Source organism: Protopterus annectens, chromosome 6.part1 (genome assembly GCF_019279795.1).
Source record: "Protopterus annectens isolate FY-2018-M chromosome 6.part1, PAN1.0, whole genome shotgun sequence".
NCBI classification, from domain to species: domain Eukaryota; kingdom Metazoa; phylum Chordata; order Ceratodontiformes; family Protopteridae; genus Protopterus; species Protopterus annectens.
The window spans coordinates 250,280,628-250,297,313 of record NC_056738.1 but is presented as its reverse complement, the minus strand read 5'-3'; the positions used below and the strand labels follow the sequence as shown (position 1 = coordinate 250,297,313).

The following is a 16,686-nucleotide window of genomic DNA, read 5'->3' as shown; positions in this document are numbered from 1 at the left end:
ACGGTATGCACATCAACCACATAAGCCTTGAATGTGCAAGCACTGTTTTTTTGTGTGTATTTTACATTTAATTTAATGTGCAGAAGCAAAATACATTTAGGTTTCATTTTTTAAAGTATAAACTTCAGTGCATTATCCATATTGGAAGCTGAGCATTTTCTTGTGAATGATTTGATTTTTAGGAAATTGTAACTCCTACAAATGGGAAATACACAGTGTGTGATTATTTTTAAGTGGATATGAGTCATCTCATCAAACCTGTTTTGTCAAAAATATGTATTTAGGGAAGTGTGAAAATCAGACTTTACTAAAATTTAACTAAAGTTTCTTTGGGGGCCAGTCCCCCACTCATGTTGTGCAGGGGAGAACCTCTGCATGCTCCACATTTTTATCACAGATTCCTTGATTGCCATATCTCAAGAAAAAAATATCTTTGCCTAAAAGATCTTTAGGGAATTGACAAGTTCTAATTTAAAACTTTTCAAGTTATATCAAGATGCAGGACAAAGTGTATACAAAGCAGTGTTTCTTAATTAGGTGATGGATGTTTTAGTACAAGGAGCAAGTTTGGAAGTATTTTTGTCTTAGCAGAGCTTTTTTTATTTTCTGTAGCAGTCTTATTAATACCGAACTGGGAAAGCATTGTTTAATCATGATGTGTAATGTTATGGTCCTTATACTTGGATGCATATTTGGTAACTGAATTTAATTAGAATTTTGGTAATTTGGTTTACCTTGCTTGGAAAAAGAAATTAATAAACTCCAAACTGGTTCTTGTATTGTAGTCTTTATCTGCAGTAGCCTGGTTCTTGTGTTATACTTTTTTAGCTGCAGTAGCCTGGTTCTTGTATTATAGTCTTTAGCTGCAGTAGCCCGGTTCTTGTGTTATAGTCTTGTTGCAGTAGCCTGATTCTTGTGTTATAGTCTTTAGTTGCAGTAACCTGTGTTATAGTCTTTAGCTGCAGTAGCCTGGTTCTTGTGTTATAGTCTTTAGCTGCAGTAGCCTGGTTCTTGTGTTATAGTCTTTAGCTGCAGTAGCCTGGTTCTTGTGTTATAGTCTTTAGTTGCAGTAGCCTGGTTCTTGTGTTATAGTCTGTAGCTGCAGTAGCCTGGTTCTTGTGTTATAGTCTTTAGTTGCAGTAGCCTGGTTCTTGTGTTATAGTCTTTAGTTGCAGTAGCCTGGTTCTTGTGTTATAGTCTTTAGCTGCAGTAGCCTGGTTCTTGTGTTATAGTCTTTAGCTGCAGTAGCCTGGTTCTTGTATTATAGTCTTTAGCTGCAGTAGCCTGGTTCTTGTGTTACAGTCTTTAGCTGCAGTAGCCTGGTTCTTGTGTTATAGTCTTTAGTTGCAGTAGCCTGGTTCTTGTGTTATAGTCTTTAGTTGCAGTAGCCTGGTTCTTGTGTTATAGTCTTTAGTTGCATTAGCCTGGTTCTTGTGTTATAGTCTTTAGCTGCAGTAGCCTGGTTCTTGTGTTATAGTCTTTAGCTGCAGTAGCCTGGTTCTTGTGTTAGTCTTTAGTTGCAGTAGCCTGGCTCTTGTGTTATAGTCTTTAGTTGCAGTAGCCTGGTTCTTGTGTTATAGTCTTTAGTTGCATTAGCCTGGTTCTTGTGTTATAGTCTTTAGCTGCAGTAGCCTGGTTCTTGTGTTAGTCTTTAGTTGCAGTAGCCTGGTTCTTGTATTATAGTCTTTAGTTGCAGTAGCCCGGTTCCTGTGTTAGTCTTTAGCTGCAGTAGCTTCTTTTACCATTTCCGCTGCTGTTTGAAATCAGTAAGGAATTGTGTTTATTCAAAAGGTTTATTGAAACTCACTTTTAAGTTTTGTTCCCACAGGATAGTTAGTTGAATAACTGCACTTTGTAATTGTGCATTTAAAACTAATGATATTACTTTCCCATCTTCTTCTGACAGTTTTGATCTCATATTCTCGAACTGGCTGTTTATGTATCTGTCAGATGCAGAAATAGTAAGGCTGACACAGAGAATGCTGGAATGGTTGAAACCTGGTGGATTCCTTTTCTTTAGAGAGTCTTGCTTTTATCAGTCAGGTGAGCTTACTTTTTGTCATTTTAGCCTCTTGCTTGCATTTAGGTTTTTGTTTCCATTAACTTTCAGTAACATGACTTGATGGTGAATGGAAATATTTCAAATTCTTAGCTACGTACTGTTGCTTTATGATGCTGTTTGTTGTTTCAGATTGGAACATGGACACTTTTTATTTAACATAATATTGTATGCTTATCAAAAACGACACCAAATAGTAAATGCAGACCTTTCTGCATCCTTCAATAGGTGATTCAAAGAGGTTTTTTAACCCAACTGTGTATAGAAAACCTGCCGCCTATAATCTTCTCTTAACATCAGTGGTACAGGAAACTGCAGGGCTGGAAAACAAGAGCTATGGCTTTGAAATTGTGATGTCCAAGTGTGTGCAGACATACATCAAGGTAATTGCTACTTATACATTGTTTTACATGTGTAGTGGCTATCTCCTTGACCTAAATATTTCATTGTTAGCATGATTTTCTTGTATAATGCTTATTCTTAACAGAACTGTGCATTTTGTTTCTTGTTCGAGATACTTAAAAGTTCATATTGTTTTCACAAACATTACCTCAATATCTCGGTATTATCTCATATGCTTACTTGTCATGGTTATAAAAACAAAAAAAAAAGAGAGCCGTACGTTCACAAGTAACTGGAAAACAAGTCTTTTATGCCACAAAACGTCAGTATGAAGCCCTTTCCATTAAGCTAGATAGCAAAACTTCTTCAGATAAAAAAACCTTGCTTAACTAATGTTTGAATATACATCATGTGACTGCTTTGGTCATTAAAACACATTCATTATTCCTTAGCAAGTATTTGAATTTAAACATTCAGTACATTGTTTTAAAAAACAAGAGAGAGATGTTTTTACAGTTGTTTGTGTTTGTTTGTATTACTTGTCATGGTTACACTGATTACATTTCTACAGTTTTTGATGCTTTGATACTTGTTTTCTTCTGGCAAAAATTTGTAGGTGCATAGGGTTGTAGGCGTATATATGGTTAATGACCACTAGGGCCTTTATAAGCCTAGCCATGAAACCCAAATGTGATTCACAAATTTGATTTGTCTAGGGGTTGATTTATCGATTACTTCTGTCCATCAGAGATATAGGCGCAAAACCAGGGGTGAATTTCTGATTACCCATCCATTGGTCCAAGTTGCACTGGATGGGGAATCTGTTACAGAGAATGGGAATTCTCTGTGAAACATTTGTCTCTCCAACATGTCCTGTTTATGTCGCAGTCAAAATGTAGGTCTTTTAATCTAGTTTGTTTTGCAGATGTGCAAAAGATTCAGTAAAACAAGGTCCAGAGATGCCTTTTATGTCAGTCAAAGATTACCTCTCAGAAGTCTGGATCATACTAAATAAAGAGACAGGACTTTGAGACGATCTGAATAGGACATTATGTTTAATCCCTGCATCCTTTTTGTAAGGAACATTTGTGGATGTTGCAGTCATTGCATGTGTCTGTTCAGGTGCACATTGATGGGTTATTATACTCTATGAATAGTCTGATGAGGGCAAGTTCAGTGTTATGATGACCTGTCTGGACCTGGATGCCATGCCAGTGCTTATAAGTTGAGTAACATAGAAGGATTTTGTTACTACCTTGGACACATGTTTGTCGAAGGCTGGATTATTATCTACAAGAGTTCCCTGGTCCCTGAGCGGTGAATCAAATTTTGGGGGTGTTTTTTTTGTGGAGATGGCCTCACTGATTCTAATCTCCTGGGTCCTATCAGTGAGCCAGGTAGCTGTCCGGTATGTTATAAACAGGTGTATAACTAGTTCCTTAAGTTTGTTGACAATGCCTGAGTGTGATATTGTGTCAAATGCTTTAGCCAGATATAGGTAGTCATTATGCACCATTTCTCCCTCATCTGTTGCCTTAGTAACCTTTTCAAAGAAGTCCACTAGATTCAGTAAGCATGATCTTCCTTTGACAAAGCCAAACTGTGATGAATCCAGTGTTTTCAGGTCGCATATGCCTTTGTTTGCAATTTCCATGATGATTTTTTTCCTTGGCTTTGCAAATAAGACTAGTCAGACTAATGGGCCTGTAGTTTCCAGGATCTGTTGAAGGTCCTCCCCTATGAAGGGTGGTGACTGTCACAATCTTCCATTCAAGTGGCACAAAGCCTGTTTTAAGACTACAGTTAAATAATGATTCCAGGGGTCCTGATAAGTCATATTTTAGACTGTTCAGGAGGCATCCTGGGATGTTGGGCTACACTGAGGCCATATTCTAGGCTTTAACAAGTATAGCCAGTAAATGCTGACAGCCATAGACTTCCTTCTGTCTGAAGAGGAACATTTTCATTTGAAATCTGCAGGTGTGTAGTTTGTGACAGCAGTATTTTCTTTTACATGCTGTTCTTTCTTTTCTCTTACCTTGTATTTGTATAACTGAGGGCATCTCTAATCACTGGCTTGCAAAGTAAAGTCACTGACTTTGTAACCACTGTTGTCCATATTACTTATTGCACATATGTCTTTCTTCTTGTAGCTGTATTAAATCTTGCTTTGACAGGATTCACAAAATATAGTCCTAACCTAAACTAATGTAACCTAATAGCATTCTTCAGTTGCCTTGCAGTCAACAGTTTCAAAATGTCTGGTTTCTGAGATCCATGCTTCTTTGGCTTACACTGGGAGCATAGTAACACCCATATTCCCTTTATTTTCATAGATTCATAGGTAGGTACTAGGCTATCGGCCCTGGGGCCTATACAAGCCCAGCCAAAAAGGTACCCTGGCTTTTGCCACTCAAGAAAATTATTTTCCTGTGCCACTGTCAAGCAGAGCCACAGAGGTGAACATCCAATCATCAAGATTTTTCTTGAAGAGTGGTAATGAGGAGCTTTGTTTGATATAGATAGGTAGTTTATTCCAGAGTATGGAAAGTCTCTGGGACAGGAATCTATCCCTCCGGCATGTTCTGTTTATTGTGGTGACAAGGTTTAGGTCCCTAGAGTGTGTAGCTCGGAGGGATTGGGATTTCTTTAAGTGGAGCATGTCCAACAGTTCTGGGTTTGACATAGCTTTGTATGTTAGGCAGAGATCACCTCTGAGTAGGCGATATGCGACAGAGTAAAGCTGGAGTTTTTTGAGATGGTCTGCATAGGGCATCTGTTTGAGGCTGGTAATCCTCTTTGTGAGGTATTTCTGCAGCCTTTCCAGTTGGTGTAGATGTCTTGTGAGGTACATACCAAAAGGGGCATTGTACTCTATAATGGGTCTAATGAGTGATGAGTAGAGAGGAACAATGACCTCTTTTTTCTAGATGAGAAACCTTTTGTGATGAGGTGTACCACGTAGAAGGATTTCCTGACTACTGTGGCGATGTGATTATCAAAGGAGAGACTACTGTCCACCTGTGTCCCTAGGTCTCTTATCACACTTTCGGTGTTAAGTGTACTACCGCCTATGTTGTAGTTCATGGGTACAGAGTTTTTACCAAAGGGGGTGACAGTGCACTTTTTGGCATTGAGCTTGAGGCCATGGCTTTGACACCAGGCATCTGTCTTATTGAGGCCCTTTTGTAGGATGTCCACATCATTAGGAGTTTCGATTATGGCTCCTAGTTTGCAGTCATCTGCGAACTTCGTTAGCCAAAGACCTTCTGTGTTAGCCTGTACTTCAGAGAAGTAGATATCAAACAGGAGAGGACCCAGGACTGAAACCTGTGGTACTCCACTTGTCACTGATCTGAAGTTGGATTTGGAGTCTGCTACTTTCACAGTGTGGGTTTCCTGTTACTGTTACATCCACATCTTACTCTGATAGCCATCATAGAACAGGTCCCACATTATTACCTGCAAAACTGAGGAAAGTACCCGCAGACACTGCTGAGTATCTAAGTTATATCCACTAAACTTACAAAATGTGCCCAAAAGATAACTAGTTAGGGAAAGGAAGAGGAAGCAGTGTTACTTGAATACTGATTAAATAGTCAGTAGTACATGCTGCTTGGAACGAGGCAGAGATGGGTATATCAAGGTTAAGGATCAGAAGCACAAATAGAAAGTGACACAGTAATAAGTACATGGTTCCTCAAGAGTTAACTGTGTTAGGAGCAGGCGTAAGAAGACTAGCATGTTTTTTGACAAAGTCTTAAAATGGAGATTTGTTTTTATTTATTTATTTGTTTTTACCAGTGTAAAACATTGATTAAACTATAACCATTTACAGGCTCAGCCTAGATTACATCATAATGTAACAAAACTGTGTACATTATACAAATAGCAGTGATGTACATGTGTATGAGTGTAAGCATAGAATACTTGACTTTCATCATGTTCATCACTACTGCAGTAGCCTAAGCTATATGGATTATAGCCTGCTAAGGATATGAAAGTTGGCACCTTCCAAACTCCCAAAACATTAAACAGCTCAAGCTGAGCTGACTAAAAGACGGGTTTAGGTGCCAGGCCCGTCAAAACTTTCCTGCCACCAAAGAGAGTGCTTCTCTGTAGGCTTTTGAAGATTGAAATTTGGCTACTGCTGTTCCATTGCTGGACAGATAAGCTCCCTTTGGGGAAAAACTTACACATTTAATACTTTATTGTTTAAGGTTACTTCCAATTAAGGATAGTATTTTCAAGCAAGCAAAATGTCTTTTTGTTGACTGTCATGTGATTTAGCTGAACTTTAAATGTTAGTGCACTTTAGTTCTTGCCAGTTTAAAAGTTGATAAAACTACTTTTCTGTGGAGAAACTGTGTAATTTACTTTTTGGGGATGTGAAAGTGTATTTAAGAGCTTTTGACTGTAAGTGTTTTCTATATTTTTTTTACTGACTTGAGCTGCTTAGCTTCCCCAGGAAAGAAGCCTTATTTTCGGCTTGACAGCAGAGCAAACTGCAGGTCCCTTGGTTCGTCTTTCTTCCACAACTAGCCTTTGCCACTACAGCAGGCTAATAATTTACCTTAGCCACAGCTGGGTGAGTCTGCTGTGGCCAAAGCGGTTCCACAGACCACTCATCTTTTTTTTCCTGTATCCCTGTGTAGTTGTCCATACAGCCACTATGGACAGGGGATTTGTCACATCCTGTGTGGCTGTTGGAGTTCCCTCAGTGGGCAAGGGAGAGCCACTGCACCTGCTTAGACAGAATGTTGTACCCATCCCTGGGAAAGTTGTTACTGCTATCAGTAAACCTATTTGCCCCAGCGTTACTGTCAAAAAGGAGCAGAAAACTAAACTATTCTCCTGCACCAGTAGCTTTAAACAGGAGTAGTTTATTAGGCCTAACTCTAGGTCTAGTACAGGTTATTGACCCTTCTTATAAGGTGGTTCCTGGTAAAAGAAAAATGGATTCCTCTTTTCCTGAAGAGATCCAAGATCTTAAATCTGTAGAGGAATGTGATGGCTCAGATATAGTTTTTTTTCCTGAGATTCTGATTCAGTCTGAGGATGGTATGTTATCTGAATCTTCCTGTGAAGGATTCCCTTTCCCTGATACTGTTTCCAGAATTTGTAGGTGTTTTCAGTTGGAGGACAGTGAGGTTTCACAGTCCCTCAGAAAATACTTTGATTTGAATTCCATGAACTGTCACCCCCCCCCCCCCAGTACTGTCAGCAATGGTGGAGGTTTGACACAGCCTCTTGAACAGTCAGTTGGCAAGACTCTGTTATAGAACTGTGTGCAAGAAGGCCTGGAAGACAGAAGCCTTTTCTGTTCTTTTCTCTTCTTTAGACAGGAATGTTCTAATATGCTTTTTCATCTTTTCCATTAATATCCACGGTACTGCTGAAGTTTCAGAAAGAATCCCCCAAGATCATTGTGGTGACCTCTTTTTGGCCCAGGCAGCTGTGGTTTACCCTTGTTTTGGAAATGGCCAGGGGCAATTACTAAAAGGTTCCTCACAGACTGGATCTGCTCACACAAGAACAGGGGCCATTTTCAGTTGACTGCCTGGATGAGACAGCCTTAATTCTTTTTAGGAAAATGTTTACTAAGGACATGTAGTGGGTACTAATGAAGGTAAGAACAGCTGCTGCTAGTTGTTCTCTGCTTTTACAGTATTTGTGTGAGTTACTGTCCTTTGGCCTTTCTTATTCCTTTATCAAGGTTAATTTGTTGGCCATTTCAGCATGTCTGCCCATAGATCCTCCTCTTTCAGGCAGTCTCTAATCAAAATGTTCTTGAAAGAGGTTTTGCAAAAGAGGCAACCAAGTAAACAGGTGGCCCCTCCTTGTGATCTTAATTTTGTATTAGAGAAGCTAACATGAGTTTCTAACATGGAAAATGGTTTTACTGATTGCTCTGACCTCTGCAAGAAGGATATCTGAGTTGCAGGCTCTTATTGTGAGTCAACCCTACCTCATTTTCTACAGGGACAGGGAGAACGAAATAATTTTTTATGCCTAAAGTATATCTGAGTTTACTTAAGACAAACTATCTATCTCCACATTTTCTGTACTGAGTCTAAAAATGAGGGAGAAAAGATGCTGCATACCTTTGCTGTCCATAGACTACTTGGGTACTATCTTATAAACCAACAACCTCAGTAAACAGTGTCACTATAAGAAACTCAAAAAACTAAAATCATGGCTGATCTCTGCCTAACATACAAAGCTACGTCAAACCCAGAGCTGTTGGACATGCACCACTTAAAGAAATCCCAATCCCTCCAAACTACACACTCTACGGACCTAAACCTTGTCACCACAATAAACAGAACATGTTGGAAGGATAGATTCCTGTCCCAGAGACTTCCCATACTCTGGAACAAACTACCTATATATATCAAACAAAGCTCCTCATTAGCACTCTTCAAGAAAAATCTTGATGATTGGATGGGAGATACGAAATTCACCCCGGGGATCACCTCTGTGGCTCTATTTGACAGGAGCACAGGAAAATAATTTTCTTGGGTGGCAAAAGCCAGGGTACCATTTGGCTAGGCATATATAGGCCCTAGGGCCAATAGCCTAGTACCTACCTATGAACATATAAAACCAAAAATGAAATGTTATGTGTTTTTGACATTACACTCTCTAAAACCTTCATCAGAACACAGACTTAATGGTACCATTTTTCTTGTAGAACTGTCAACTCCCTCTTTTTCTTTCTTTTAAAAAGACATTATACATAAAAAGAGCAAAATTTTAAAACAGAAACAATAGAAACCATTTCATTTAATGTGGGCACACTATAAGCATATCATTTAAGCTACCAAAGCAGTTCTTTCATTTCTAATAATTCGTTGTATGCACCACTTGTCAAATCAGTTTGTATCATTTCTATACCAAAGAACATACATTTATGATCTTAGTTATCTTTTATGTGCTTAAATTTTAACATCTTTCTTTTTAATATCATATAAATGTTCATAAATTCTGTCCTTAAAATGCCTTTCATTTTTTCCAATGTAAAAGGCAGGACACATGTTACAAAGTACGGCATAAATATCCTTTGTATCCTCTTTGTTTTACTATTACTATAGCCAGTAGATTTAACACTACCATAAGAAAAGCTATCCTAGTGTGTTTTTTCATGAATAGGGGTCACTGTTTGCACCTATGACATTTATTCGTTCCCACCTATTTGGTAGAACCTGCAACATTATTAAAAGATATTTGTAGAAAACTCAATTATTTTTCTTTTTTTATAAATTACTTTGGGTTCTTTTCCCAAAACTTTACAAATTTCATAGTCATATGTAAATATGCACCAATTTCTGTTTATAATGACCTTGATATAGTAAGCATCAGCACTGAAACTTGTAGTAAATGCCCACAAATAGGACATATTAGGACATATCCCTTTTAGAGTCTGTTACAGAGCTAATGTTTAACATCCCCGCTACTAATCAGAGGAAGGTATATACCATTACATCTTGTAGTAATGACTTATATGAATATTGGCCCCTGAAATTTATTGGGATAGCCTCTGTTTGATAACATATTTTCTGATATTTCCGATCATCAGAGACAGTTTGTACCGAGTGTACTAGTTGGCCTTTCACTTAAGATTTTGTCGGGTATGTAGCATGACAATGACTGTAATGTAACAAATCATTTAAATATGTGTGATACTTCATAACCTGAGTATCCAAGTCATTCAATACGTCAAAACTAGCTTGATTTGTAAATGGCAAAAAATGGGTCATATCATTAATGTATTCTAAAAAGTCTTGTAATATACTGTCATCTGTGGTCCAGAAAATACACATCATTAAAAGTCTGGTATACAGGTTCCAACAGGAGGTAAAATTAAAATTCAAAATGTATTTTCTGTCGCATTTTCCCATTACTATGTTTTCAAAAACTGGGGTTAAGGACTCACCCGTGGCCTCTCCTGTTTTTGTGTAAAAAACCTTAACTGCAAAAAAATACAAAGTTTTTGTTCAAAACACACTGTATTAGTTCAGTGATCACATTTAAATCTACAGCAGATGTTACTTTCATCTACCAAGTATTCATAAAACCATTCATTGTATTTATCATCTATCATTTTTTTTTCAAAAAATCCCATGAATCTTTTAAAATATAAGTATGTAAATCACAAATGTTCTTCAGATTGATATCAATATATTTACCCAAATCATAAGCTTTGAAGTAACTGCATTAACTGTAGAATGAAAAGTAGGGTCTTATAAATTATGTATTTTGAGTATTTGAAATATCAGCGGAATCCTAGGTTGTAACACCCGTAAATATCTATAGGTTAAACAATTGATTTGCCTGTGGGTAAGCATATCTAATAGCATTTGGTGAGTTTTATATTAAGCAATGTTTATTATAGTAAGAGAAACCTCTTCATACCTAGCACTGTACAGATGTTCTAACATTTTGTTGATGCAGTTACAGTGTTTCATCATGCCAACTCAGGCTTAATTTTCCAAATTTCAAAATTACTACAAATTTATCTGACAGTATGCCTTTCATTTTGGTTAAAGTTATAACAAAAACAATTATTATTATTATTGTTCATATGTCTATGGACATCCTAATCACGCATTTTCAAAAGTGCATACAAGTGGGTGTGATGGTGGATTATGACTGTTCTTTGCCTAATTAACTTGTCTCTACAACTTACTACATTTCTTTTATTTGTTTCATTCTTCCAGTATCAAAGAGCCAAACTTCATTTGAGTAAACAATCTTAAGTCAATTAATACATTCTTATTGCTAGAACAAAAGTTGTTCCTGTCTGAAATAAATCAACATGTTTACAAGTCAGTAATAGCATCACTGTAATTATCAATTTAATTCACTGGTAATAGTGATCTAGTTTATCTTTTGTTCTAAGATACCCTACACCCGTTACCTCTCATTCTCAAATTCTCTTTCCATCTTGTGGTGTCTTGCTGGTGACACTGCCTCAAAATCTGTTATCCCCTAGGTAGGGATGCTTGCTCTAAAAGTTCGTCCTCTCTGTTGTCATCCTTCCCCACTGTATAAATTAAATGAAATGAATGCTCAATTTTTCCACTTCCTATTTTTGATCAAGCACCCTATTTAGTTGGTGGGGACGGGTATTCTTCGTTATTATTGTAATCCGTCCAACCGAACTGCAGTTTGTTTTCTTTCATCTTCTTGGTAAGATGAATTAACTTTATCAAAATGTTGTTATATTTGCCCTTATAAACACCAAATAATAAGTCCTTATTTATAGATACATGCAAGGAAGTAATCTCACTGGAGAGACTCTCCATTTCACGCCCATTGTGTTTCATAATAAGCTCCATTAATTCACACTTTTGTCGATCAAACAGTTGTAATAACTTGGTATGATACTCAGAGCCTTCAGTTTCCTTTTTAGGTACTAAGAACCTTTGGTTATCCCTTTTGGGTAATCTTTTGTACCAGATGCATTCTTTAAAATACCAATTTTCAATATGTAATTTACAAAATTTTAAAGTTGTTTCTCAAATCAGTAAGTTAATTGTCCGAAGATTTATTACCTTCAGTGAGGCCAGGTGCAAGTTCTACTTTGTAGGTCAGCCAGTCCTGGATTGGTGACACACCGGTACTCGCATACTATTTTCCCCTCCTCAAATTGGGGGTTTGATGGTGAATTGGCCAATCTACCAGTGTGTTGACTTCCATCAGGTGTACCTTGTTCAAAAGGTATAGATTCCTTTTGGAAGACTTTTCCAGAGACATCTTTTAATGTTGCAGGTTGTACCAAATGGGTGGGGACTTGTAAATGTCTTGGGTGCAGACAGTGCACCCATATTCGGAATGGAACCCAAGTGGATATTTTAAATCTAATGGCTGTATTAATTGTGAAAAAAGGGAGTGAGTTATGTTGCATTTTATAAAATGTGCCTTATCTTTTACATTGGAAAAACTGAAAGGCAGTTTAAGGAGCAAATGCATGAACATTCATGTGATTTTAAAAAGAATGATGCTAAAAATTCACTGTTTAAACACATAAAAGATAATCAAGAGCATAAACTTCTGTCCTTTGATATAGAAAGAATGCAGATTGATTTGAGAGGTGGTGCATACATTGAATTACTTGAAATTAAAGGACTGCTTTGACAGCTTAAATTATATGATTATAATTTGCCCAGATTAAATGAAATAGTTTCTATTGCTTCTGTTTAAAATTACAGTCTCTTCATTTATGATTTTTTTTTAAATGAAAGAAAGGTTGACTTGTAACTTATAAAAGGAAGTGATATCATTAAGTCTGTGTTCTGATGAAGTCTTTGGGGAGTGTAAAGACGAAAGTGCTTGTTATGATAAATTTCTACTTTGGTTTTATTGGCCATGTTTTTTTTTTTTTTTTTTTTTTTTTTGGAAACTGTCTTGACAGAGCTATATCTCTGAGATCTTTATTGTTTATTTATTGAGAAGGTAAGAATAGGCAACTTGTGTCAAACCAGACTGTGTCCAAATGGTTGTCTAAGACTATTAACTTTTGCTGTACTCCCATAATAAGTCTATTTCAGGCAGGGTCAAAGCCCTCTCTACCAAGGCAGTGACTTCATTTATGGCTTTTTGGAATGGGTTGGATTCTAGAAATATTCTAAAAGCTGCTACTTGGTCCACTGTACATACTTTTACAAAGCCCTATAAGCTTGATTTCTTCTCTAGGTCCAGATCAAGCTTTGCTAGGACCATTCTCCAGGGGTTCCTGGACTCTACTCCTTCCATCCCACAAATGAAGTTAGCTATGGTAATCTATCCATACAGCTAAAACTACGTCAACAGTGATAACTCTGATAAACATAGTACAGTTGTGTAAGTTGAACTTACCATAACAGTAAATGTTCAAATTATCACTGCTAAGTTGCTACTCCCCCCCCCCTCCATCCCCATTGTGTTTTGGTGTGTGCATTTATGTTTTGTTGTTCCTAGCATAGTCCATTTAGGGCTCAGCTTCCCTTTTTCTGCTGACAGGAAAGCTCTGAAGGGCTTTGCACCCAAACCTGTCTTATAGTCAACTCAGCTTGAGCTGCTTGACAGTTTGGGCGCATGGAAGGTGCCCAGAAGCTTTGGAAGCTGGACGGCCATTATATCCTTTGCAGGATATAACCCATATAGTTAAGGCTACTGTAGCAGTGATCATTCGAACATCTGCTGTTATGGTAAGTTCATCTTAAACAGCTACACTTTACACACGTACTGTCAGCAGCATTTCATTCAACCTACTGAGAGCAGTCATATGCAGCTAAGCATTTTTGTCTGTGCTACATGGTTGTCAAAATATTTAGAAAAACAAAATTAATGACAGTATAAATAAATATTATATGAATATTAATTAATATCTCTAAAGCCACACTAGACAGAGGTCAAATATCAGTACAGTTGAGTTGCCATTATAAGAAACAAAAAACAACACCTCCAGGGGATAAATGCTCCACAGCTAAGTATGAATCCAGTAAGTTCACAAGCACAGTATAAACAGTAGAGCAGACCAAGGCTGAAAAATAAATCCCACATACAGCATTGGAATAAAACCGAATGTTTATTTGCAGAACAGGAGCAGTCAGGTAAGCACTTTCACCCCAGAGGGCTTCTTCAGACCATTTACAGATGGAAGTAATCCAGGCTGAATTTATACTTCTGAATAGCAATCAACTAGTTAATTAGCACAGGATTTAAAGCTGTACTACCAAAAGCCACAGCAATTAACATCAACTAAAATATATGAAAGACAAAAACGAGATAAAAGATAAAAAATAATAATAATTAAAAAATAAAACAATCATGTAAAATGTAATATACATATAAAACCATTCATTATTAGTCATTTACTTCACTTTTAAACCTCTAGACTTAAATATTGATCTTAGGGGAACATTGTCATTTAACCCAGGCCACCGATCTGCCCTGAGTCTAATAATCCACCTGGTCTCTCATTCTTCTGTGTAATTCCTAATATCTCCACCTCGTAGATTAGGAAAGATCGCCTCAATAGCCATAAACGTGAAAGTATGATGTACATCAATGCTTATTACATGCTTTGCAAGGACATTATTGTTAGACTTAATTCTAATATGGTACAGGTGCTCCCTAACCCTATCCTTAAAATTCATGTCTGTATTATCAGCATAGTATGTACCACAGGCTTCACAGTAAGCCAGGTATACTTACGTGCTCTGTTCGGCAGTTGGCAACCGCACAAAATCTATACGGATAGTTGGTGACAGGCTGCAAAAAGGAGCCACTAGTATTGATATAACCACAATAGTTGCATTCATTACATGGAATGGTGCAACAATGATGTTCTTCAGTGAACGGATTAGGTAAACTTCTAGGATAGCATAACATCCTTTTTAAATTACATTTGTTCCTATAGACAAAACAGGGGATATCCCCAGTAATCTGTCTGATGGCTGGATCTACAGTAAGAGCACCCCAGTTTTTGCCAATAATGTCCTTAATCAAACCAACATCACGTGTATAAAATATGGGAACTCTGATCTCACTACTGGCGTTCTTCTTGTCTGCCATACATACATCGGGGTTGAATCTGAGAAATGAGGACATGCCACATTTCTCCTCAGCAAATGTAGCCCATGAAACCCTCTCCATATCTCATCTGGTTTATTGGCCCTGGCTAATAGCCTTTCTTCCAAATCAGATAGTTCAGAATGAAAGCCATCCTCTGATGCATTTAGTCTAGATGCACGCATTGCTTGTCCCTTTATAATATTTTTAAACACATGTCCTGGATGCATACTATATCTATGGAGGAGTGTGTTCCTGTAGCAAGACTTCCTGAATACCCCTATATTAATCATACCATTACTTAATCTCTGTATATACACATCCAAGTATGCTATATAGGTCTCAGAGGATGTGATACTAAATTTCAAATAGTTGGTCAAGCCATTGAGTCCATTAAAACATGTAAATACCTGCTGAGGGCTCCCTGCCCAAATAAAAATATTGTCCACAAAACGTTTATAAAATGTGACAAAAGCAATGAAGTCCTGCAGTTTAAACAAAAGGTCTTCCTCCCATTTGGACATGAACAGATTGGCTTAGCTATGGACATACAAAGTGCCCATAGCTACTCCATCTTTCTGTAAATACATCTATTCATCAAACTGAAAGATGTTGTTCTCTAAAACCACTTCTAATAGGGAGCAAAGTAAATCAATGAAGGACTCAGTGTAATCACTATGTTCAGTTAAGTATCTATGAATGCATTCAATCCTATCCCTATTCAGAATGATCGTGAGCAGAGATTCCACATCAAGAGTAACAAATATGTACTTGGCATCAGCAGATAAATACTTTGTAAAGTCATATCAATCTAACAAAAACTGCTTAGTGTCCTTCAGTATATGCAAGTTCCTGTCAACCATCAGTCTCAAGAACTTCTCGATATACAGGGATAGAGACTCGGTACACTAACCTCAATGAGCTACTATTTCTCATTGGGGGTGGACCCCATCTTTATGCATCTTTGGTAATTCTTGAATAGATGGTATAAGGGGATTATCAACACAGAAAAAGTGGTATATGACCTCAGTAATCAAATTACTATACTTCCACCTGTGCTGTATCTATAATAGAATAAAACCTCCCATCACTTAACATAGACTTCATAGTATTATAATAGTGTGTTCTATCCATAATGACAGTGGGTCCACCCTTATCCGCAGGTCTAATCACAATACTACGGTCATTATGAAGTTGTGTTAAAGCAATTCTTTATCCCATATTAAGATTATATTTTCTAGTTCTTACATTAGCTGATCTAGACTTAAGTTCATAATCAAGTCTATGTACATTATCCTCAACCATCTTAATAAATGCACCTACTAACGGATGGGAATTAGGAATATACAAGCTAGGTTTTTTAAAACAGTAAGTATCAGCAGCAAAAGATGTATCACCAAATTCTAATTTTAACAAGACTTTCCTAGTAGTAGATTACACTGAATCCTTCATTAATTTACTTTGCTCCCTATTAGAAGTAGTTTTAGAGAACAACATCTTTCAGTTTGATGAATAGATGTATTTACAGAAAGATGGAGTAGCTATATGGGCACTTCGTGTGCCAATAGCTACACCAATCTGTTCATGGCCAAATGGGAGGAAGATCTTTTGTTTAAACTGCAGGACTTCATTGCTTTTGTCCTGTTTTATAAACGTTTCGTGGACGATTTATTTTTTATTTGAACAGGGAGCCCTCAGCAGCTATTTACATTTTTTGATGGAATAAA

At 37.2% G+C, this 16,686-nt stretch overlaps 1 protein-coding gene across 3 annotated transcripts in view; it reads left to right on the top strand.

Annotated features, from left to right (window-relative positions):
* Positions 1-16,686, top strand: part of LOC122805489 (phosphomethylethanolamine N-methyltransferase-like) — a 465,550-nt gene that overhangs the window by 107,374 nt on the left and 341,490 nt on the right. For all 3 annotated transcript variants that reach the window (XM_044075678.1, XM_044075676.1, XM_044075677.1), the window contains exons 4-5: positions 1,907-2,043; positions 2,288-2,442. In XM_044075678.1, the coding sequence (XP_043931613.1) occupies positions 1,907-2,043; positions 2,288-2,442 (292 nt within the window). The remainder of the gene's footprint in view (positions 1-1,906; positions 2,044-2,287; positions 2,443-16,686) is intronic.